This window comes from Phalangium opilio, unplaced genomic scaffold (assembly GCF_054372755.1).
Source record: "Phalangium opilio isolate 3A_F unplaced genomic scaffold, DU_Popi_V2 ptg000209l_1, whole genome shotgun sequence".
Lineage (NCBI taxonomy): Eukaryota > Metazoa > Arthropoda > Arachnida > Opiliones > Phalangiidae > Phalangium > Phalangium opilio.
The window spans coordinates 4,127,045-4,149,221 of NW_028324217.1; the positions used below are offsets into that span (position 1 = coordinate 4,127,045).

General features: G+C 37.7%; 3 protein-coding genes across 7 annotated transcripts; 1 reads left to right on the forward strand and 2 right to left on the reverse strand.

Moving 5' to 3' along the window:
• Positions 1–146: 146 nt before the first annotated feature.
• LOC149618503 (uncharacterized) lies at positions 147–3,801 on the reverse strand. The gene is made up of 7 exons (XM_089854281.1): positions 3,519–3,801; positions 2,590–2,725; positions 2,215–2,334; positions 1,685–1,801; positions 1,363–1,589; positions 766–867; positions 147–703 (listed from the first exon to the last, which is right to left on the reverse strand). Exons 2-7 carry the CDS (start codon positions 2,719–2,721, stop codon positions 232–234), a joined length of 1,170 nt encoding a protein of 389 aa, XP_089710407.1. The 5' UTR covers positions 2,722–2,725; positions 3,519–3,801; the 3' UTR covers positions 147–231.
• A 1,385-nt stretch (positions 3,802–5,186) lies between these two features.
• On the forward strand, positions 5,187–18,935 carry Upf2 (UPF2 regulator of nonsense mediated mRNA decay). Of its 4 annotated transcripts, none has more exons than XM_089855542.1 (28): positions 5,187–5,364; positions 5,553–5,901; positions 6,775–6,936; positions 6,999–7,079; positions 7,153–7,182; positions 7,790–7,909; positions 8,497–8,544; positions 8,618–8,830; positions 8,910–9,134; positions 9,229–9,268; positions 9,837–9,901; positions 9,997–10,083; positions 10,313–10,388; positions 10,451–10,620; positions 10,709–10,968; positions 11,064–11,172; positions 11,934–12,266; positions 12,945–13,028; positions 13,097–13,240; positions 13,318–13,516; positions 14,897–15,220; positions 15,873–15,956; positions 16,033–16,106; positions 16,181–16,453; positions 16,518–16,850; positions 17,710–17,788; positions 17,871–17,986; positions 18,724–18,935. In XM_089855542.1, the coding sequence occupies exons 2-28, from the start codon at positions 5,563–5,565 to the stop codon at positions 18,760–18,762; spliced, it is 4,107 nt and encodes a 1,368-aa protein (XP_089711668.1). In that variant the 5' UTR covers positions 5,187–5,364; positions 5,553–5,562; the 3' UTR covers positions 18,763–18,935. The 4 variants fall into 4 exon arrangements, with proteins under 4 accessions (XP_089711668.1, XP_089711669.1, XP_089711666.1 ...); XM_089855543.1 differs by having other exon boundaries at positions 17,871–17,982; XM_089855540.1 differs by having other exon boundaries at positions 17,871–17,948.
• Positions 18,936–20,025: 1,090 nt separating this feature from the next.
• LOC149618505 (uncharacterized) lies at positions 20,026–22,137 on the reverse strand. 2 transcript variants are annotated; one of them, XM_089854122.1, is made up of 5 exons: positions 21,986–22,137; positions 21,778–21,920; positions 20,700–20,874; positions 20,503–20,607; positions 20,026–20,422 (listed from the first exon to the last, which is right to left on the reverse strand). In XM_089854122.1, the coding sequence occupies exons 2-5, from the start codon at positions 21,863–21,865 to the stop codon at positions 20,152–20,154; spliced, it is 639 nt and encodes a 212-aa protein (XP_089710248.1). In that variant the 5' UTR covers positions 21,866–21,920; positions 21,986–22,137; the 3' UTR covers positions 20,026–20,151. The 2 variants fall into 2 exon arrangements, with proteins under 2 accessions (XP_089710248.1, XP_089710249.1); XM_089854123.1 differs by having other exon boundaries at positions 21,778–21,905; positions 21,986–22,119.
• Positions 22,138–22,177: the final 40 nt, after the last annotated feature.

Below are 22,177 nucleotides of genomic sequence, written 5' to 3' on the forward strand. Positions count from 1 at the left end.
CCGGCGTTCTAATTGAACTAGATCTTGCTGTAAGTCTCTAGCGTCACAAAGTATAGGTAGTGTCAGTGTTATACTTATGGAAAATCATATTTTATAAACTTATGGTTACAGTTAACTCCCAAAGCATAATAATCAAAATAGCAAGGTACATAAAAACACTAGAAGCATTTTATTTCAAATTTGTTTAATACAAAAAAGTACACTTTTTTGTCGTCATAATGTTCAAGACTCTTAATGTTGTAGAAAACTAAAGCATTTAAGAAACGACCGTACTAACCAAAAACCTCTATTTTCACGTGTTTCACTTATACTTAACGGCAACATTCGCCCGTTATTTGTTGTATTGCAATCAAATAACGTACGGTCTTCGTGCGTCAAGCCAGTGGCCATGCTGTTCACCAAGTTTTTGTACAACTGTTCATTAGATCGCATGTTTTCACGCATTTCGTCAGCACGGGTGATCATGACCACTGGAATCTGGTCGAATACTGGTTCATCTACAACGAAATGACAGCTAAGAATCTCGTCGATTGTAAGCCTTTTCGAAGGATCAACTTGAAGAGTTTGGTTCAGGAAATCAATGAAACTTCCAGGTAGATACAACGCATCAGGGATACGATGATACCGGCCACTTCGTATTCTAGCTCGAGTTGATTCTGGGGAATTGGATTTGAAGGCTTTTTGACCCGTTAGAAGCTCGTACCTGGGAAAGAAAGCAGGACATGTTCATGGACATAATGGACTTCGTTTAACAACAAGGCTTACGCGATGCAACCGATGGCCCAAATGTCAACACCTTGATCGTGTACAGCTGCTGGACTGTCAACTAGTTCCGGTGACAAGTATTCCGTTGAATCCCTGTTTATTCTGGAAAGATAAACATTGAATTAGTTGGCATTTGTTAGATGATCAATGGATTTATATATCGAGTTGGGATCTAGGTTTGTAATTTGGTCTGTGGTTAACACACAGAGTGTTCCAAAAAGGGTGGGAGGACCGTAGTACAGTAGGTTCTATGGGTTTTTTAGAGTCGAAAATGTTCTATGACTTATTGCCACAAGGGAACCCTAAACAAGTTATGATATCAACGTGCTGTTGGGAAAGTATTTTGGAAAGCCAGATTCGCATACAAATCGGGTGTGCGAAGACCTTTTTCAAAAGATTGTTTGTTGGAACGTCCTCATTGTAGATCCAAAGACGTTAGATTGGGCTTCAAAGCTCTCAGTCCCCCTAAGTTCTTTGGATCTACGTACCCGATGTTGCACCTTAATACAACAAGGAAGTCAAACACCGACTTTTGAAAATGGTCAAAGGTTCAGAGGTTTTCATTGGGCAATGAATGAATGCAACACGCATGCTTACGAAGACAGGGATTCAAGTCGATCAGCTTTGCATATAGGAATGGCGGACCCAAAATTTCCCACCATGATATTGTTGTTTTCTTCGAGGAATAAGTTACTGGGCTTCAAGTTACGATGAATGATTCCAAGTTCGTGAAGGTACTTGCACGCGAGACCTATCTGCCGAAGGTAGTACTTCACCTCGATGATGTGTAATCGTTCCCTTCTTTTAAGTAAATACGCCAAGTTCTTTAAGAGTTAAAATATTTATTAGAACCAGAAGGAAATAATAACAATTATTCACTTCGGTTGAAACGTTTAGTACGACCGGTGGAAAGTTTTACCCCTAATCGACAAGGCCCTGACAACAAATACACGTTGTGACGATCTTCGAATACTCTGATCAATAACATGATGTTTTTATGATGAAGAATTTGGTGTAAATTGATTTCATCGAACACCTGTGAAAATGTATGGTCATTAGCACAGCACCACATCACAAATACCAGGAAACTATAGAGTTGACAGATGAATCGTGAAATATGATATCATAGGTTCATAAGATATGTTACATAAGTTTGTGACTGAAGTGACGTCGGTGAAACGTCATGGATTCTCCTAAAGCGACGCCTGGTGAGGCTCTGTCAAAGGCTTACCACAGACTAATTAGGAAGATGGACTGCAAAATTAACCACCACCGAGTGTAGGACTTCAATTCTCGCTTCCGTCGTTCTCGAACTAGCTCGAGCTGTAAGTCTCTAGCATTACAAAGTATAGGTAGCGTCATACTTATGGAACATATCTTATAAACTTATGGTATTTTCCATGTCTACTCTATAATTTACTCTGAATACTTGTGACATGCGCAACTTACCTTTCGTCGAACCTCAGTGGCTCCTTCTTTTCCAGGACTGAGTGTCTTTGGCACCGCTTTGACAATATATTTCACATTCCTTTTTTTCTTCTTGAATTCGTAGACAGCGGCATATTTACTCTGTGAAATTAAAATCTCTGTTAATAATAGCCCCTTTTCAAAGGAAGGCCGTATTCAGTATTGTCTGATTGACATTGGTTTAAAACGGAACATCCGGTATGTGGACAACAAAGACGTTAGACAGGACTTCAAAGTTTACCAGTCCTGCATTAAAGTCATTATGTTTGAAGACAACCACCACTCTCTTTTACCCTCGACTTTTGAAAAGGGTCTATATTAATATAATAATAAAAAAAGTTAAGTAATGGTACTTACTTTTCCAAAATACCCAGTTTTCCTGTACTCGATTTCTAGTTCCTTGTCTTCGAGAATGTCAGGAACATTATCTGAACCAGGCTGCTCTTCGCTGTACATGGTTAAGTTGTTGATGTTGAGGGTCTCAGACATATTGCTAGATAAACGTGAAAAAAAATTCGCCGGTATTTCCAACTTAATCTTACAGCATTAACATCGGAATTAAAATAAAATTATAAATTAATTTTCTGAAACACATAACATAAAAAAAACTCCTATTGGCCGTTGTTTATGTTTTTTACTAGGTATTTTTTGGAAGTATAAAAACCAGACCTAATCTAACGTAACCTGACGTAATCTAGCATAACCTGACCTATCTAAAACCTGATCAAATCTAACAAAACCTGATTAAATCTAACAAAACCTGATTAAATCTAACAAAACCTGATCAAATCTAACAAAACCTGATCAAATCTTACCAAACCTGATCAAATCTTACCAAACCTGATCAAATCTAACAAAACCTGATCAAATCTAACAAAACCTGATCAAATCTAACAAAACCTGATCAAATCTAACAAAACCTGATCAAATCTAACAAAACCTGATCAAATCTAACAAAACCTGATCAAATCTAACCAAACCTGGTCAATTTCTAAACCAAACAAAGCAATACCTTAGAATGAGTAGACTATCATCGAAAATCAGGTTTCTACGACTGGATTATGCTAAAACTTCTAAATTTTCTGCCTGTTGCAATATAATTTAACTAAACATAAAACAGCCAAACGGTTTCATGCAAAATACGGAATCCGTAGGCTACCGGACGTGTCAGAACGTGTTTTTTAGCACATGCATGAATGATGCAATATTCAACTCACATTACCGGCAATAATATTATATTATTATGAATATAATATCAAATACATGAACATATGAATTATACTTACGTTTAAATAATCTGCAGGTTAATTGAGGAAGTGAAAAATATATATGCATCCGTATGCTGTTACAATAGTATATTAAAATGTCTCCAAGGAAAGAGTAGAAACTAATTTAATAAGAAAAGGGAAAATTTCTGGGAATATAGTTTAACCACTGATAAAAAAAAATTCTAATCGGAACTGTATTTACCATAAGTGAGATACTTCAGTTTTGGTGATTTGGAGTTTTGACGGGTAAGAGAATCCAACATTTGAAATGTTTATTCGTCAAAATATTCCTATACTTCCTGAGTTCAACTTCTCTGCCTTGATAGTCCTCCAATAACTGGTAAGTTGTAGCAGAAGGGGATAATCATATAGAAGAGGGATGACACTCTGTATCCTCTTAATACATGGTTTACAGACTAAGATGTTGGGAAGAGTCGTGTTACAATTACCCCGTTTTGTTGCACACTTCTCTCGAAAAGAAGTTTTACATATTTCTGCTTGTATGGTGCGACATGGTAGTTGTTATCTCTTTCACCCGAGGTTTTTTGCAAGTCACGGCGGGCTTATAAGTTTACGGACTATGGACGGTGAAAATTTGAAGCCTTTTACTAAATATTCTAAGCTTCAACTAAATGATATATTTATTTATCTATAAAATGCTTTTTAGTGTATTCTTTCAATTTATAAATCAGTGGCCTTTGGACATTATGTACTCATATGCGCTGACTCGGACCACAAACGCGCCATGCCAGTCCATGACCGTAGTCCCGTAGTGCAACACCTTCAAGGCTCCCTACGTATTTACTTAAGCTGTCAGTGTTTTAACTTCTTCAAAAATTAAGTACTCCTGTATCTAAAGGCAGTAAATAGAGAAGAAGGCCATGGGACAGCTTGTTTTTGTCAGCCCAGATCAAGCACATGTAAAATAGTATCACGGTGGCAGCAAGGTGTAATTGATGATGTAAACTTTGTGTATTTGTACTGTCATAGTTTTCGAACGCAGCACAATGGTTCTAATAATTGCCACACTTTCCATTTGCTTTTCATATTTTATGCACTAATGTTTGGTTTGTTTATGTGACACACAAAAACGCCTTGAAGGTAATATTCTATTTTACAAATGTAAATGGTACTTCCATTATGAAGTGTCAGATCTTTGATTACTCAAAACAAATTTTTTCAGAAACAAATATTTTTAAGTTAAATCATTTTTTTTAATTGGCATTTGGAAGTCTAAGATTAATTGTTTTATCGTTTAAATTATGAAATTAGGGAGATAAGAATGTATTTCTCTATTTGTAAAACGTTGGCGGCAAAATTCAAAAATGTCCGGGATTTATTTCCGGTAAAGCCAATGACGACTTCCGGTTGAGTTTTGCCCGGGACTCAGGGCCGGAAATAAGCACAGGACACTGGACATTGTCCAATAAAATTTTAAAATGTCCTATAATTTTTCTAAAAACTAAGGGGGTCACTGGACGGTTGACCAGTAAATATTTCTCAAGTTTTGATAGCTTGACTATGAAGATGCGACACTATTTTTGCACACTTCAGTGGACAATGTCCTATAATTTTTCCAGTCAAAGGGGGCGTCTCTGGACACTTGTCCTATAAGAAATTTCCCCTATTTCCGGCCCTGCCGGGACTTATGCCTAATGGTTATGTACAGCCCTTCCTAGATTTACGAATACGTAGTCTGCTAGATCAAATTCGATAAGCCTTAGCATAATCAAAGTGTTTGGATGTTCTAGTACGATAATTAAAATTAAGCTTCGCTGCAAATTAATATTTTTCCAGTTCAGTCAATAATTAATGAGCTCAGAACTCTTATCAACAATTACAATCCAATTTATTATGCTAAATCGTAAGAAATTATTGATATTTTCACTAAACTAGTTATGTACTCACTCATGATTGCATGATTTGAATCCGATTTTAAGTTAAAATTGACTAATTAGTAAAAATTAAGCCTTAATACATGTAATCCTATTGTAATTTACGTTAGTATTAGTCTAAAAATTTATTAGGGAAGCCTGAATTTGTTTAATTTAGATCTTTAGTAATGGAAAACGGAGAAAGAAAATCAGAAGCCCGAGGTAAAAGTTGGAAGAGAGAACGTGAAGAAAGAGGATCCAGGAGACTCAATCGTTCTCAAGCTAACTCTTCAACAAATAAGAATAAAGAACAAGTTCTTCATGACGCGAAAAAGGTGGAACCATCAAGTTCTGCCACTGAAAAAGAGCAGAAAGATGCAACATTAACGGAACCTCAATTGGATGTGATTGATAAAGTAGAGAAATCAGTTGAAGATGAAGGTGCTATTAAAACTGAACAGGAAGTAGTTCCTGTCGCCGAAGAGCCTGAACCGGAAGTTATAGATACAACTGAACAGGATGAAAAGGTATTTCAGTTTAATAAGTTAACCTTTGTCCTTCATCCCCCAATAGAGCAGTGGCACTCCATGTTAACTACCCATAGAGCTTAATACAGTCATAGGCAAGTAGGTGCCATTACTCTATTATGTTAATGAGATATTCAAGAGTCCCAGAGTGGGTTGGTTAGTTGACAATTAATGAGATATTCCAGAGTGTGTCAGTTAACCAGGGTTCATACAAACCTGGAAAACTGGGTTCATACAAACCTGGAAAACTGGGTTCATACAAACCTGGGAAAATCAGGGAAATAAATAGTTGACGAAAACTTCAGGGAAAACTCAGGGAAATTTTGAATTTTTTATTAAAATTCAGGGAAATCAGGGAAATTTGCGTCAAACAGGGAGGGGCCGAGTAATTAAGCAAAATGCTCGTGAACATTAATCGCTCCATAGGATTAACATTACACTACACTTTGGAGGCTCATAACTCTGGTTATATTAGAGATACGGAGATGTCCTTTGATTATGTAATAGTCCAATTTTCCCCCCATCCAACCATACTAAAAACTTGGGGCTACGACAAACAGGGGCCGAGTAATTAAACAAAATGTTCGTGAACATACTCTCCATAGGATTAACATTACACTACACTTTGGAGGCTCATAACTTTGGTTCTATTAGAGATACGGGGATGTCCTTTGAGTATGTAATAGTCGTATTTGCCCCCCCCCCCTCTTTCGATAACATTTGCTCCATAGGATACTCCATATATGGGAAAAACCTGGAAAACTCAGGGAAGTATATGGGGGGGGGGAAAAACCTGGAAAACTTAGGGAAATTTGTTTTCCAAAAATTGTATGAACCCTGGTTAACAATTACAATGTATAATTCCTTATTTAGGCTCTGTTGGATCAGTATATAACTGAATTGAATGAACATTTCAAAGTCAAAGCTGAATTAAGAGCAACTAATCAAAAACTGTCATCTGAGAGACCGGAGGAAAGTTTTTTCACTAAATTAGACTCTAGTCTGAAGAAAAATACAGCTTTTGTAAAACGCTTGGTAAGATTGAAGATTCTAATTTAAGGCATGAACTTGCGTGTAATTTTTATTTTTACTTTCAGAAAAACATGACAGAAGCACAAAGAGAGTCCTTAGTTAAAGACATGAATGGTCTTAATCTGACAAAGTATATTAGTGAAGTGGTGAGTTGAGTGGAGGGTTTTGACTCAGTCAAAGTTCAGGTCATAAATTCATGATTTTTCGTTGCATCTCTAGGCTGCTGCTATTGTAGAAGCAAAACTGAAGGTATTTTCATGGTTTTTCTATAAGAATATAAATTCAGGGTTCATACAAACCTGTAAAACAGGGAAAACCTGGGAAATAAATTGTTGACAAAAACGTCAGGGAAATTCAGAATTTTTAGTAAAATTCAGGGAAATTTGCGAGTAATTAAGCAAAATGTTCACATAAACATCCCCTCCATAGGATTAACATTGCACTATACTTTGGAGGCTCATAACTCTGGTTCTATTAGAGATACGGGGATGCAATTTGAGTATGTTATAGTCCAATTTGCCCCCCATCCAACCATACTAAAAACTTGGGGCTACGACAAACAGGGGCCGAGTAATTGAGTAAAATGTTCGTGAACTTTCCCTCCATAGGATTAACATTACACTATACTTTGGAGGCTCATAACTCTGGTTCTACTAGAGATACGGGGATGTCCTTTGAGTATGTTATAGTCCCATTTGCCCCCCCCCCCCTCCTTCGTTAACATTTGCTCCATACGATACTCCATATATGGGGAAAAACCTCCCATAAATCTCAGGGAAATTTTTTTCCCAAAAGTTGTATGAACCCTGAATTAAAATGAAAATTGAGTCTAAAATCTTTTTGATACCTTTTATAGATGTCTGATGTTTCAACTGCAGTCCAAATCTGCTCCCTACTACATCAAAGATACGCTGATTTTGCCCCTCAGCTACTTGAAAACTGGCAAAAGATACTACCAATGAAGAAAGATGAAAAGGTATTTACAATTTCTGTTTTTAAAGGAATGGTGAAGTAGAAAATCAAGTGATTTTTTTTATCGATTCTTCTACTAATTATAAGGCCAGTCTGCATAGTCAAACATTCAGGAAATACCAATTCCGAATGATTTTAAAATTCAAATTAGGTTCAGATTTAAAGGATAATTTTAAACAAGGACTTCCGACCAATCGCGTAACGCCCTGCCTTTTTGTTAAGAAAATTCTCGTGGCACGCATGCTCCATGTCTCGCGCCACGATTATCACGTCGCGCGCCTAATTTTATCAAATCTCGTGATAAATTTCATTCAACACGGAACGTGCCACGAGAATTTTGTTAATAAAAAGGCAGGGCGTTACGTGATTGGTCGGCAGTCCTTATTTAAAATTATAATTAAAATCTGAACCTAATTTGAAATAATTTTAAAATCATTCGAAGGTATTTATTTCCTGAATGTTTCACTATGCAGACTGGTCTTATAATTAGTAGAAAAATCGATAAAAAATCACTTGATTTTCTGCTTCACCCTCCCTTTAAACATTAAACATTGAAATTCCAAGAGACTAACTGATATTTTTCACCTAAAGATAATAAATCCGAGTAAAATCAGGGTTGACCTTAGATTTTACGCTGAAGTAAGACAGTAATCATTGCCTACTAAGTAATTAACAAGAAGATTGTGAAATTTAACATCTATTTTTCACTTAGCTTGTAGCGTGTGGCGTCTTCACATTAAAGGAAGGTCTTCCTATATTAGGAAACTTACTAACAGTGATCACATCAGGTGATAAAGAAGAACACCTCCATCTTAACATTCTACTCAGTTTTTGTAAACATTGCGGTGAAGATTACGCTGGTCTTGTACCGAGGAAAATTAGATTACTAGCTGAAAAACATGAAATTGAGTTACCGAAAAGTGATGTATGAAATTAAGTTAATTAAATTAACTCGTGATCTGAGTTGCTTTATCATAGTTTTAATTGCATTTCCTTCATTCAAGTTTCTTACGGCGGAAAGACAAAAGGGTTTGAGGACTTTACTGAAGGATTACTACAAATCTCTCAGCCGACATGTTGTCAGGGATCATAAGAGCTTAGAAGCGATGGAAAGACAAAATAACCGCACATTGGAGACAAAAGGGGAATTGGCCACGGATCGGAAAGAAAAATATGAAGCTGCTCATGCTGCATTCCAGAAACTATTGGCGTCAACGCAACAATTTGCCGTAATCACAATCTCTAATCTATTGTTGACTTTGCAGACATTTATAATCAACTATGTTTTGTTTAAATTGTTGTTATAATTTTCATTTTTTTTAGGAAATTATTGATGGGGATCTACCTGATCTTCCTAAAGATGGTAAGATTTTTTTCATTTAATGTCACTTAGATGGCGCCACTCTTCATTACGTTCGTTCTCACTCTTCATTACGTTCGTTCTCACTCTTCATTACGTTCGTTCTCACTCTTCATTACGTTCGTTTTCACTCTTCATTACATTCGTTCTCACTCTTCATTACATTCGTTTTCACTCTTCATTACATTCGTTCTCACTCTTCATTACGTTCGTTTTCACTCTTCATTACGTTCGTTCTCACTCTTCATTACATTCGTTCTCACTCTTCATTACGTTCGTTTTCACTCTTCATTACGTTCGTTCTCACTCTTCATTACGTTCGTTCTCACTCTTCATTACATTCGTTCTCATTCTTCATTACATTCGTTCTCACTCTTCATTACATTCGTTCTCACTCTTCATTACATTCGTTCTCACTCTTCATTACGTTCGTTCTCACTCTTCATTACGTTCGTTCTCACTCTTCATTACATTCGTTCTCACTCTTCATTACATTCGTTTTCACTCTTCATTACATTTGTCTTCACTTTGATAACGTTCTAATTAAATCTTGAACAATTATTCATTTTAGAATCTTCATCACCTGAAAATGATATCACAAGTTTAGATGTTCATAATAGATTCAGAGACAATGAGGTTAATATAATGTTTTTGTTTTCCTAAATTTAAGTACTTTTACTATAGTTTAATGTTTACTGATATCGCACTTTGCAAAAATGTATCGTTACTAGGATGGTAGTGGTAACTCACTCTGGGAAGATGACGATACAAGATGTTTCTACGAATCTTTACCTGATCTCAAAGCATTCATCCCGGGTGTAAGTATTAGTAGTGATACCTATCCATGGTATACAGAATCCAAGATGGCCGCCATATACCGCTGGAAGGCGGGGCTCAAGGCAGCTCAGGTGGACGCGGGATAGGGAATTTTTGATTTAAGTTTTGGAAAGACGTCATGGTCGCTCGCTACCTTGGATTTTTGGTGACGTCATATGGCGGCCATCTTGGATCCTTATTAATTACGTAATATTTTATCTTCCATATCAGATACTGTTTAAGGACAGTGGAAGCAGTCAGTCAAGTCAGAAAGCCGCTGAAATATCAGATACTGCCATTGAAGAAGGCATGTGTTATAAAACATTACACGTAAGCACATTGTTTAACATTTTATTACTTTTATTTCAGAACTGAACAAGTTAGATTTGGCCGACTTAGAAGCGGAAGCCTCGGAATTAGAAGCGACATCTGTTGCTATTGACGACGAGAAACCGGAAATGGATGATGGTACTACTGCTTTGATTAAAGATGACGTTGTACCTGAGTCAGAACAGGAGATGGCCGAGAAGATTCTACAAGTAATACTTTAATCTGTAATTAATTAATTAATTAACTTGCATTAATTAACTTATGAAAGTGTTTCTTTTCTTTTCTTTTTTCTTTCAGGCATTGGAAGATCCAGAGGATGAAATATTAACCGGGGTCTCCTCAACAGGAAATGAAGATGGCGCCACCACCGTGACGACAACTTCAAAGTCTCAGACATCGAGTAATAAAGTACTGTTAGAGGCTTTCCTGAACAACCTCCTTCATAGTGTTAATAGAGAAATGATTGATCAATCTGCCGTCGAATTCTGCACAAATTTGAACACTAAACCGAATAGAAGGAAACTAGTCCGAGCATTGTTTCTTGTTCCTAGAACGAGGTATGTAAAAACAGATTGTATGGTAACTTACTTTACGGTAATTCTCTAATTAAAGAAGGGGTTTCTTTCTTCAATTATCCGCTACACTTTCACAGGTTGGATCTACTGCCATTTTACGCACGATTTGTGGCCATTTTAGCTCCTTGTATGCCCGATGTCGCTAATGATTTGGTGGCCATGCTTAAACGTGACTTTCAATTTCACGTAAGTTGTTTGTTCCTTCTTTTCTTTTTTGGGGGTTTGAATTTTGTGCAATGAGATTGTGCACAATAGGGACTTGGCAATTGGGGCTTAACTCCGCCCCCAGCGCCATTTTGGGGGTTGAATTTTGTGCAATGAGATTGTGCACAATAGGGACTTGGCAATTGGGGCTTAACTCCGCCCCCAGCGCCATTTTGGGGGTTTGAATTTTGTGCAATGAGATTGTGCACAATAGGGACTTGGCAATTGGGGCTTAACTCCGCCCCCAGCGCCATTTTGGGGGTTGAATTTTTATGCAATGAGATTGTGCACAATAGGGACTTGGCAATTGGGGCTCAACTCCGCCCCCAGCGCCATTTTGGGGGTTGAATTTTGTGCAATGAGATTGTGCACAATAGGGACTTGGCAATTGGGGCTTAACTCCGCCCCCCAGCGCCATTTTGGGGGTTGAATTTTTATGCAATGAGATTGTGCACAATAGGGACTTGGCAATTGGGGCTTAACTCCGCCCCCAGCGCCATTATGGGGGTTGAATTTTGTGCAATGAGATTGTGCACAATAGGGACTTGACAATTGGAGCTTAACTCCGCCCCCAGCGCCATTATGGTATGTTTTTTTTTAACAGAATGAAAGCTACATAAGCCCCTCCTCCTGGTATGTTTTTTAGCACTAGGTAGCCTGACGTTGCATGACGTAGTACTGCCAAGTCCCTATATATCTTTGGTATCGGTGCTTGACGTGTCATAATGTCATTTTCATATTAGGTCAAGAAGAAAGACCAAATTAATATTGAGTCCAAAGTTAAGTCCGCAAGATTCATCGGAGAGTTGGTTAAATTCGGTATTTACCCCAAAAATGAGGCGTTGTTTTGTTTGAAAATGCTCCTTTCCGATTTTCGGCATCATAATATTGATATGGCTTGTAATTTACTGGAAACCTGTGGAAGGTTTTTGTTCCGGTCACCCGAGTCTCATGCTCGGACAAAAGTATACTTAGAGCAAATGATGAGAAAGAAGGGTATAATGGCCATTGATAGTCGATATGCGACCATGGTTGAGAATGCGTTCTATTACTGTAATCCACCCGAGGCACCCGCGGTAAGTAGATTTTTATTGGTTACATGTATCGCTGTTCTGATCTGGTCGCTAAGCCTTTGTATCCAAATTACCAAGGCTTAAAAGCATTTTTATCCAAATTACCAAGGCTTAAAAGCATTTTTATCCAAATTGCCAAGGCTTAAAAGCATTTGTATCCGAATTACCAAATCTTAAAAGCCTTTTTATCCAAATTACCAAGGCTTAAAAGCATTTTTATCCAAATTACCAAGGCTTAAAAGCATTTTTATCCAAATTACCAAGGCTTAAAAGCATTTGTATCCGAATTACCAAGGCTTAAAAGCATTTGTATCCGAATTACCAAGGCTAAAAAGCCTTTTTATCCAAATTACCAATACTTAAAAGCATTTTTATCCAAATTACCAAGGCTTAAAAGCATTTGTATCCGAATTACCAAGGCTTAAAAGCATTGGTATCGAAATTACCAAGGCTTAAAAGCATTTTTATCCAAATTACCAAGGCTTAAAAGCATTTTTATCCGAATTACCAAGGCTTAAAAGCATTTGTATCCGAATTACCAAGGCTTAAAAGCATTTGTATCCGAATTACCAAGGCTTAGAAGCATTTGTATCCAAATTACCAAGGCTTAGAAGCTTATGACGCGTTTAGTTGCAACAATAGGTAGTTTTTCTTAAGTACGTTCGTGTTGCCCATTTTTAGATGGTGAGAATAGAAAGACCACCTCTTCATAACTACATAAGAAAACTCCTTTATAAAGATCTCTCCAAAAATAATACTGAAAAAGTATGTTCAGTGTTCAAATTAACATTACGCGTAAACGTACCGATTGTCTGAACAAATTATTCCGATAGATTTTGAGACAAATGAGAAAAATAGATTGGGACGATCCAGATGTAAATTCATACGCGACCAAATGTCTCACCTCCATTTGGAATGTCAAATTCTATAACATCAGATGTGTCGCTAATCTTTTAGCTGGATTAGTCGCGTACCAGGTACTTAGGGGTTCTTACTTATTGGGGACATTGGGTTTGGGCCATTGGGTTAAAAATGACACTACATTGTTGAGCAGGAGACTGTGGGTCCTCAAGTCGTTGATGGTGTCCTCGAGGACATTAGACTCGGCATGGAAATAGATTTACCAAAATATAATCAAAGGCGTGTAAGCCTTGTACGATATCTGGGGGAATTGTACAACTATCGTATGGTGGAGTCTTCTGTGATATTTAGAGTTCTCTATTCTTTTATTACTTTCGGAGTTAATTATGATGGTATGTGTTAGTTACATTCTCAGGGTTCATACAAACCTGGAAAACAGGGAAAACCTGGAAAAATCAGGGAAATAAATAGTTGACAAAAACCTCAGGGAAAACTCAGGGAAATTTAGAATTTTTAATAAAATTCAGGGAAATCAGGGAAATTTGCGTCAAACAGGGGCCGAGTAATTAAGCAAAATGTTCGTGAACATACCGTCCATAGGATTAACATTACACCCAACTTTGGAGGCTCATAACTCTGGTTATATTAGAGATACGGGGATGTCCTTTGAGTATGTAATTGTCCTATTTGCCCCCCATCCAACCATACTAAAATCTTAGGGCTACGACAAACAGGGGCCGAGTAATTGAGCAAAAGGTTCATAAACATACCCTCCATAGGATTAACATTACACCCAACTTTGGAGGCTCATAACTCTGGTTATATTAGAGATACGGGGATGTCCTTTGAGTATGTTATAGTCCAATTTGCCCCCCATCCAACCATACTAAAAACTTGGGGCTACGACAAACAGGGGCCGAGTAATTGAGTAAAAGGTTCATGAACATACCCTCCATAGGATTAACATTACACCCAACTTTGGAGGCTCATAACTCTGGTTATATTAGAGATACAGGGATGTCCTTTGAGTATGTTATAGTCCAATTTGCCCCCCATCCAACCATACTTAAAACTTGGGGCTACGACAAACAGGGGCCGAGTAATTGAGTAAAAGGTTCATGAACATACCCTCCATAGGATTAACATTACACCCAACTTTGGAGGCTCATAACTCTGGTTATATTAGAGATACAGGGATGTCCTTTGAGTATGTTATAGTCCAATTTGCCCCCCATCCAACCATACTAAAAACTTGGGGCTGCGACAAACAGGGGCCGAGTGATTGAGTAAAAGGTTCATGAACATACCCTCCATAGGATTAACATTACACCCAACTTTGGAGGCTCATAACTCTGGTTATATTAGAGATACCGGGATGTCCTTTGAGTATGTTATAGTCCAATTTGCCCCCCATCCAACCATACTAAAAACTTGGGGCTACGACAAACAGGGGCCGAGTAATTGAGTAAAAGGTTCATGAACATACCCTCCATAGGATTAACATTACACTATACTTTGGAGGCTCATAACTCTGGTTATATTAGAGATACGGGGATGTCCTTTGATTATGTAATAGTCATATTTGCCCCCTCCCCTCTTTCGTTAGCATTTGCTCCATAGGATACTCCATATGCGGGAAAAACCTGGAAAACTCAGGGAAGTATGTGGGGAAAAACCTGGAAATCTCGGGGAAATTTGTTTTCCAAAAGTTGTATGAACCCTGTATTCTGTTTTAAAGTGACATATATATCAAGTACTATGTGTTTTAAAAGGCTCATTCTCGGACCTCGATCCACCTGATAGTTTGTTTCGTTTGAGACTCGTCTGCACTTTACTCGATACCTGCGGCCAGTATTTTAATAACGGGTCCAGTAAAAAGAAGTTGGATTGTTTCCTAGTCTTTTTCCAACGTTATTATCAACAGAAAAGGGTTAACGCTGTATTTGGGGAAGGGGCCGTACCATTTCCGGTTACTGTTAGTTTAATGGTTAAAGATACTATAAGTGCTTTGAGACCCAAATTGAAGCTGTGCGAAACGTTAGAGGAAGCCGAAGCGGCCGTTGTGGAATTGCTCGAGGAATTTAAGCCTAAACTCAGTAAGATTTTGTGTTCTATAGAAGTTTAAGAAGCGAGTCTCGGCTGTTTTGGTGGTTTAGTTCAAATAAATGGCACTAGGATGATCCCATAGTCCGGGGATGTAGGGCCCACTTTGCTTAGCAAAGGGTAGTTAGTCCGCCCCGAGGGGGTAGATACTTTCGATCTCGGTGTACACCTGAGTTCAAAAGAGTTCAGCTTTGACAGTGCATTGAGTTCAAAGCCTTCGGAACTCAAGAGTTCAGCTTTGACAGTGCATTGAGTTCAAAGCCTTCGGAACTCAGAGTTCAGCTTTGACAGTGCATTGAGTTCAAAGCCTTCGGAACTCAGAGTTCAGCTTTGACAGTGCATTGAGTTCAAAGCCTTCGGAACTCAGAGTTCAGCTTTGACAGTGCATTGAGTTCAAAGCCTTCGGAACTCAGAGTTCAGCTTTGACAGTGCATTGAATTCAAGACATATTGTACACCTGAGTTCTCAAGTGTCTACCCCCTCGGTCCGCCCTCGATATTAACGAGTTGTCAGTGGTTCATGTCTTTTCGGACGGTAAAATTGGTTTGTGGAAGATTAGCCATCATGTTAGGGACGCCACAAGAGCCGACATTTACTACAAGTGTTCCTTATACAGTGGAAGTTATAAATATATTGTAATTGTAGTTGAAGTGTTGCCACCACTTGTGGCCGGAGACACTTTAGGTGTGGAGGCAACTAATGATACACTTTTACCAATAAAAGAAGAAGGTATTGTTATGTTAACTAATGTTCTTAGTCCCGGACATGTTTGTTAAAACTGTCTTATGATTTAATTTAACTGAAGTAGAAGATGATTACGAATTCGGTAGCGATCAAGAAGAAGATATGTTAAGTGGTAGTCAAAGCCAACCTATTGATGTAAGTGAAACTGTAAGGGGTTTTCCTGGTGCTGGTATTAGTGACCATGATGGAATACTTGTACTTGACCATAGGAGAACGAAGTTGAGGAGCAAAAGACAGGTGAGGATATGAATGCAGGTTCTGTAAGCGATGAAGAGAGAAGTGGTCAAGATGGCCCATGGAACAGAGAGAGGAAATTTGATATTGATGAGGATTTAACGGAAGATGTTGTCGGGACCAATTTGAGTGGAAGTGAAGGAACGGAAAAAGTTACTCTTCTCAATTCAAAACCAAAACATGTTCAGTGTCAAGAGGACGAAGATTTTATGGCTGCCTTTGATAAGATGCTTTCTGAGAGTATTATGGTAACTGATAACTGAATTTCTTCGTCACTTTCTTTGGAGGTTAGAAGGTTTTGTTCTTTTACAGCATCGAACGCAAGAACCCGTGAAACCACAAGTAGATATAGTGATTCCAATGAACATCAAAAGTGGACTCTCTGGTCCCGCGCCCGCTGTTAAGACTTTGGATAGCAAGGCTAATATCTTGTCACAGGCTGATTTTCCCGGCCTTACACCACAAATTCCCGCACCAATTCATGTTCCTTCAGTATTGCCCAGTTCTAATAATTTAGGTTCTAATAATGGAAAGTCAACAATAAGCTTTTTGCTAATGACCAGAAAGGGTAATAAACCTCAGTTCAAAAACCTGGAGCTTCCAAATACTTCAGAGCTTGCTCAAAATTTGAGGGACAGAGAAAAGGTTGGTGTCCTTTGTTTGTTGAACTATTTCGTCGCGTTTTTGTCATAAGAATGTTGGGAAGACCATGCACGCACGTAGTTAGAAAGCAAAGGCTTAGTGATACGGGGGCCAAGGCTTAATATAATTGGCTGAATAACGTACAGCTAACTTTAGCCATGTGGATTGGGTATTCATGGGTGTAAAAACGTCTTCCACTTGTGCGATCAGACACAAATTGTGCTCTGAAAGCCGTTTTTAGTTGGGCATAGTGTTTTTATAATTTGAAAGTTGGGAAGACCACGCGCGTAGTTAGAAAGCAAAGGCTTAGTGATACGGGGGCCAAGGCCTAAAATAATTGGTTGAATAATGTGCAGCTAACTTTAGCCATGTGGATTGGGTATTTATGGACATAAAAACGTCTTCCACTTGCGCGATTAGACACAAATTGTGCTATGAAAGCCGTTTCTTGTTGTAATTTCGATTTAATTTGTGGGTCCAAGAATAATGCGAAAGGCAAAGGCTTAGCATAAAAAAAGCCCTTCCATTTGCGCAATAGCAACAAATTACACATCAAAACTCAAAAGCGGTTTCAATGACGTGCATATCAGCTATTGACTGTAGTTTTCCACGTAAAACTCGTAAAGACGATTTTACTACACAAATTGTGCTCTGAAAGCCGTTTCTTGTTGTAATTTCGATGTAGTTTGTGGGTCCAAGAATAATGCGAAAGGCAAAGGCTTAGCATAAAAAAGCCCTTCCATTTGCGCAATAGCAACAAATTACGCATCAAAACTCAAAAGCTGTTTCAATGACGTGCATATCAGCTTTTGACTTTTGTTTTCCACGTAAAACTCATAAAGATGATTTCATAAACTTGTAGGCCGAATTGGCAGAGAAAGAACAAGTTAAGAAATTAACTCTAAACATCAATGAACGTCAAGAAGAAGAGGATTATCAAGGTTAGTAGTATCTTCCAATCAAAAGTCACAATCCTCTTTACTGTAACCAAAGTCAAAATTTGTATTAATAATACTTTTGTAGAAATGATCGCGTCAATGCAACGACCAGCAGTTATGAATCTAAACCGAGATCGTCGTCATAGATATCAACATCCTAAAGGTGCTCCAGATGTGGACCTAATATTTGGCAATAAGTGGGTTTTTAAATTAAAAATCGTCGCATAAATGTTCTCGCACGCACCTCCTTTATTAGTTGGTTGCTCTTTTGCTGTGTGGTGAATTTTATGCCGATGAAATGCTGTGCTTTAGTTGCATTAGCTAAAGTGGGATTGCGGGCTTAACAAGTTAACATTGGTTTGTTCAGTGTAGCATGGTTTATTTTTTATTAAAGGTTAAAGTTCAGGTAACATAATTAACATTATACCTTAAAAGAACGGCTGCTTTTTCTAAGATATAATGTTATGTTAGTTTAAAGGGACACTAGATTGGGTGGGTGGAAGAAATACAAAATATTTCCCGAATCCCGGCCCCCCAGGCCTTTCTCATGGGTATGTAATGTTCTATTCCTCAATAATTATCTGACGTCACAGAAATACAAAATGTTTCCCGGGCCTTTCTCATGGGTATGTACTGTTCTATTCCTCGATAATTATCTGACGTCATTGTCACGTGGTTTGCTATAGAGTCCGATGCCCCATCTAGTGTCCCTTTTATTCATAACTATATAATGAAAAAAAAAGCTTTCAGAAATATGCCTATTGTTTTGGAGAATGAACTATGACACTAACGTCACGCTTTTGCGACTGGTTTCACGTTTATTAGTAATTTTTTTTAACGTGTGATCAAAATGATATGAAGAATCTCAAATTTTAATTTCATGCATATTGTTGAAATTAAATTTTTGTTTTTTTTCTTTGCTTGTGTCTTATGGGTAGGAAACGATAATAAGAATGCGGAGAGTCAACCTAAGTTGAAGAGAAGTCCGCGCGCCAAAAATGATTCAGATCCGGAAGAGATGATAGGTGGGAAAAATAAGTAATAACTGTGACGTTGGGAAAAAAAATTACATGTTTTTAGAAACTGTTTTTTCATTATTTTACCCTGAAATGTAAATAAGAGTGAATTAAAAAATATCAACGTTCAGAAATTGGCCGGGGTTTCTATCAAAATCTATTGGGGTTTAACAAAAATTTGGTTGAAGAGAATATGACAAAGTTATGACGTCACCTCTGCCTGTCATGAGCTACAGATCTTTTCCATCATAAGGCTGTAGTGCTGCCTTGGTTTTGAATTTCTATTAACTTATTCATATTAGACCACGGTTTGCAGCGCCATCTCTACAACAAAATTCAGAATAGAGCTATCTCAGTTATGACGTCAGTGTTTTGGTGAAATGTCACGGGATTAACTTTGACAGTTGGCGGCCATGTTTTGCACCTCTTTGGTTGTATGGGCGAATAGCATGGATGACGTCACACTAAGGCTTTTGAGATAGCTCTATATTCGCTGTTAATTACCGTTTTTAACACAGACACATTTTTAACTGAAGCTAAGGCTTAGGTTAAAATTTGATGTGGAAGTGCAACACACTTTTATGACGTCGGTGTTTTTGGTAAAACGTCACGGTATTAACTTAGACAGTGGGTGGCCATGTTTGGTACCTCATTGGTTCTATGGGCGAATAGCATGGATGACGTCACACTAAGTTACCGATTTTAACACAGACACATTTTCAACTGAAGCTAAGGCTTAGGATAAAATTTGATGTGCAACACAGAAGAGGACTTCTTTGGTTCTGTGGGGGAATAGCATCGATGACGTCACACTAAGGCTTCAGAGATAGCTCTGTATTCGCTGTGGCGGCCATGTTAGTAACCGATTTTAACACAGACACATCTTTAACTGAGCCTAAGGCTTAGGATAAAATTTGACGTGCAACACAGAAGAGGACTTATTTGGTTCTATGGGGGAATAGCATGGATGACGTCACACTAAGGCTTTTTAGATAGCTCTATATTCGTTGTGGCGGCCATGTTAGTTACTGATTTTAACACTGACAGTGACACATTTTTAACTGAAGCTAAGGCTTAGGTTAAAATTTGATGTGAAAGTGCAACACACTTCGAGGACTTCTTAGTATCCTTAGATATGTTCCATAAGTTTGTCACTGGTCACAAACTCTTTGCAACAATCCTAAAAGTTTCACAATTAAGTCAACACGAACAAATACAAAAATGTTAATCAAAATGTTTTATTAAGTTAACGTTTCTTAAGAAAAAAAAAATTACAAAGTAGAATTCGCAACTTGGAATACATATAAATTGAAAAATTTTCAGTGATATACAAACATTAAGGTGTGTAATTTAAACACTTGGCACGGGATTATGCTGATCACTTTCCATATTAGTGTAAACGATAAAAAGTAAAAAGGCCATGATGAATGAAACAATTGCAAGTTTTATAACTACTCCAAAAGAGCTGCTAGAAGATTCCGCATTCTGCAACGACGAGTGATCCTTGTAAGATGAAGTAGTAGCTGCAGACGACTTTGAAGTAGTTGCTGCTGATGACTTCAAAGTAGGTGGGGATGGGGTCTTAAAAGTGGCAGAAACTGAAGAGAGTCCAGGCCTTGACCTACAAAACCACAGTGTGCGTGTGTTTGTTCGTTTGATTGTTTCGTAACTGCATCTGGAAAATTAAATTTCATAGCGTACCTAATGTAGGAATCAGAATTTTTATATTCTTCCATAGGAGGGCTATATGAAGTTGGTTTTTGTAATGGTTCATATCTGACACTGTATTCTTGGCTTAGCGTTGATCTAAATGAAATTTTAAGGTTTGTATGAACTTTTTACCCCTAATTGCGTATGTGACATCGTTCAAATGACACTTCTACTTGTGGACATTTTACCTTGGTGATTCTTTGTAAGAATTTTCAACAAAACTTTGTTCATTTTCTATGAAAGATTCCTCAATGTCATCCGGTTCCGAGTCCTCCTCGGGCTCTTCTTGTGACACTTCCCTAATTGATTCTTCACCGTTCATTAGTTTTTGAAGTTTTTTTTCGTAAAGATTTCTAGTGGAACCTAAAGTTAATTGTTAGTGTCAACTCAAGGTAAATGATTCAATAATAATAGTAGCATGGATAAAGAATGCAATGCGCGTGAGGAAATTTGTTTTCACTCTACAGGATAGGCAACTCCCTATCTCGGGCGACAGCTTATTCTGTATATACTCTGTTACAACATCGGTTGTCAGCACGCGCAAATATATTTCTCTATGTAACGTAGCTTTGTACGTGCTGTCAAGAGACAAAAAACTTCAGGATCTTCAGGATTTAAAATATCCGCGAGTTTTTTAGCTCGAGTGCACGGACCTCTAGGATTTAGTTTCAAATACGTGTAGTAGGCTGTAGGTAATTTCACACGTATTTGAAACTAAGGCCTAGAGGTCCGTGCACTCGAGCTAAAAAACTCGCGGATATTTTAAATCCTGAAGATCCTGAAGTTTTTCGTCTCTTGGCAGCACGTACAAAGCTACGTTACATAGAGACCTAGCTTTGCGCGTGCTGACAACCGATGTTGTAACAGAGTATATACAGAATAAGCTGTCGCCCGAGATAGGGAGTTGCCTATCCTGTAGAGTGAAAACAAATTTCTGCACGTGCATTCTTTATCCATGATAGTAGTGTCAACTCAAGGTAAATGATTCAATAATAATAGTAGTAGTGTCAACTCAAGGTAAATGATTCAATAATAATAGTAATAGTGTCAACTCAAGGTAAAGGATTCAATAATAATAGTAGTGTCAATTCAAGGTAAATGATTCAATAATAATAGTAGTGTCAATTCAAGGTAAATGATTCAATAATAATAGTAGTAGTGTCAACTCAAGGTGAATGATTCAATAATAATAGTAGTAGTGTCAACTCAAGGTAAATGATTCAATAATAATAGTGTCAACTCAAGGAAAATGAAAGCGATATTTACCAACGATTGGTCCAACATCAACACCATATGATTTCAAGCGCTTGAACAACTCATCATCACTCAATGCTGACACTTGAACAGCTTCCATGATTTGAAATATTGCTAATAACTAATTCTTACAAAACTACCTACGAAACAATGAACTGAAAACTGAACTATGAAATATAATTAACAATAACTATTTAATTTGACAATAATTATTCATTACCAGTGACTTTCAATCACCCACTTGTTAATGCAGGTTGAAAGATTGAAACTTGAACCAAAACTTATCGCCAAGTAACGAACTCCTTTTTCTGTCGTCTGCTATTTTCTGTCATACGCGAGGCGGGAAAATCACCCTTCCATATTGGCTACTATGAATCACGTGGTCAAACTGTCAATCTGCACTCTGCAGCCA

What these genes read in the sequence shown, in the direction of transcription:
- LOC149618505 (XM_089854122.1), bottom strand. Translation starts at nt 21,865, where the DNA reads ATGGAAGCTGTTCAAGTGTCAGCATTGAGTGATGATGAGTTGTTCAAG. An exon ending in TGATGTTGGACCAATCGTTG is followed by an intron (nt 20,875 to 21,777) that starts GTAAATATCGCT and finishes AATTAACTTTAG; the next exon opens with GTTCCACTAGAAATCTTTAC. An exon ending in AATTCTGATTCCTACATTAG is followed by an intron (nt 20,423 to 20,502) that starts GTACGCTATGAA and finishes GTGGTTTTGTAG; the next exon opens with GTCAAGGCCTGGACTCTCTT.
- LOC149618503 (XM_089854281.1), bottom strand. Translation starts at nt 2,721, where the DNA reads ATGTCTGAGACCCTCAACATCAACAACTTAACCATGTACAGCGAAGAG. An exon ending in AAACTGGGTATTTTGGAAAA is followed by an intron (nt 2,335 to 2,589) that starts GTAAGTACCATT and finishes TTAATTTCACAG; the next exon opens with AGTAAATATGCCGCTGTCTA. An exon ending in CGACTTGAATCCCTGTCTTC is followed by an intron (nt 868 to 1,362) that starts GTAAGCATGCGT and finishes TTATCTTTCCAG; the next exon opens with AATAAACAGGGATTCAACGG.
- Upf2 (XM_089855540.1), top strand. Translation starts at nt 5,563, where the DNA reads ATGGAAAACGGAGAAAGAAAATCAGAAGCCCGAGGTAAAAGTTGGAAG. An exon ending in ACCTGATCTTCCTAAAGATG is followed by an intron (nt 9,269 to 9,836) that starts GTAAGATTTTTT and finishes TATTCATTTTAG; the next exon opens with AATCTTCATCACCTGAAAAT. An exon ending in AGATACTGCCATTGAAGAAG is followed by an intron (nt 10,389 to 10,450) that starts GCATGTGTTATA and finishes CTTTTATTTCAG; the next exon opens with AACTGAACAAGTTAGATTTG.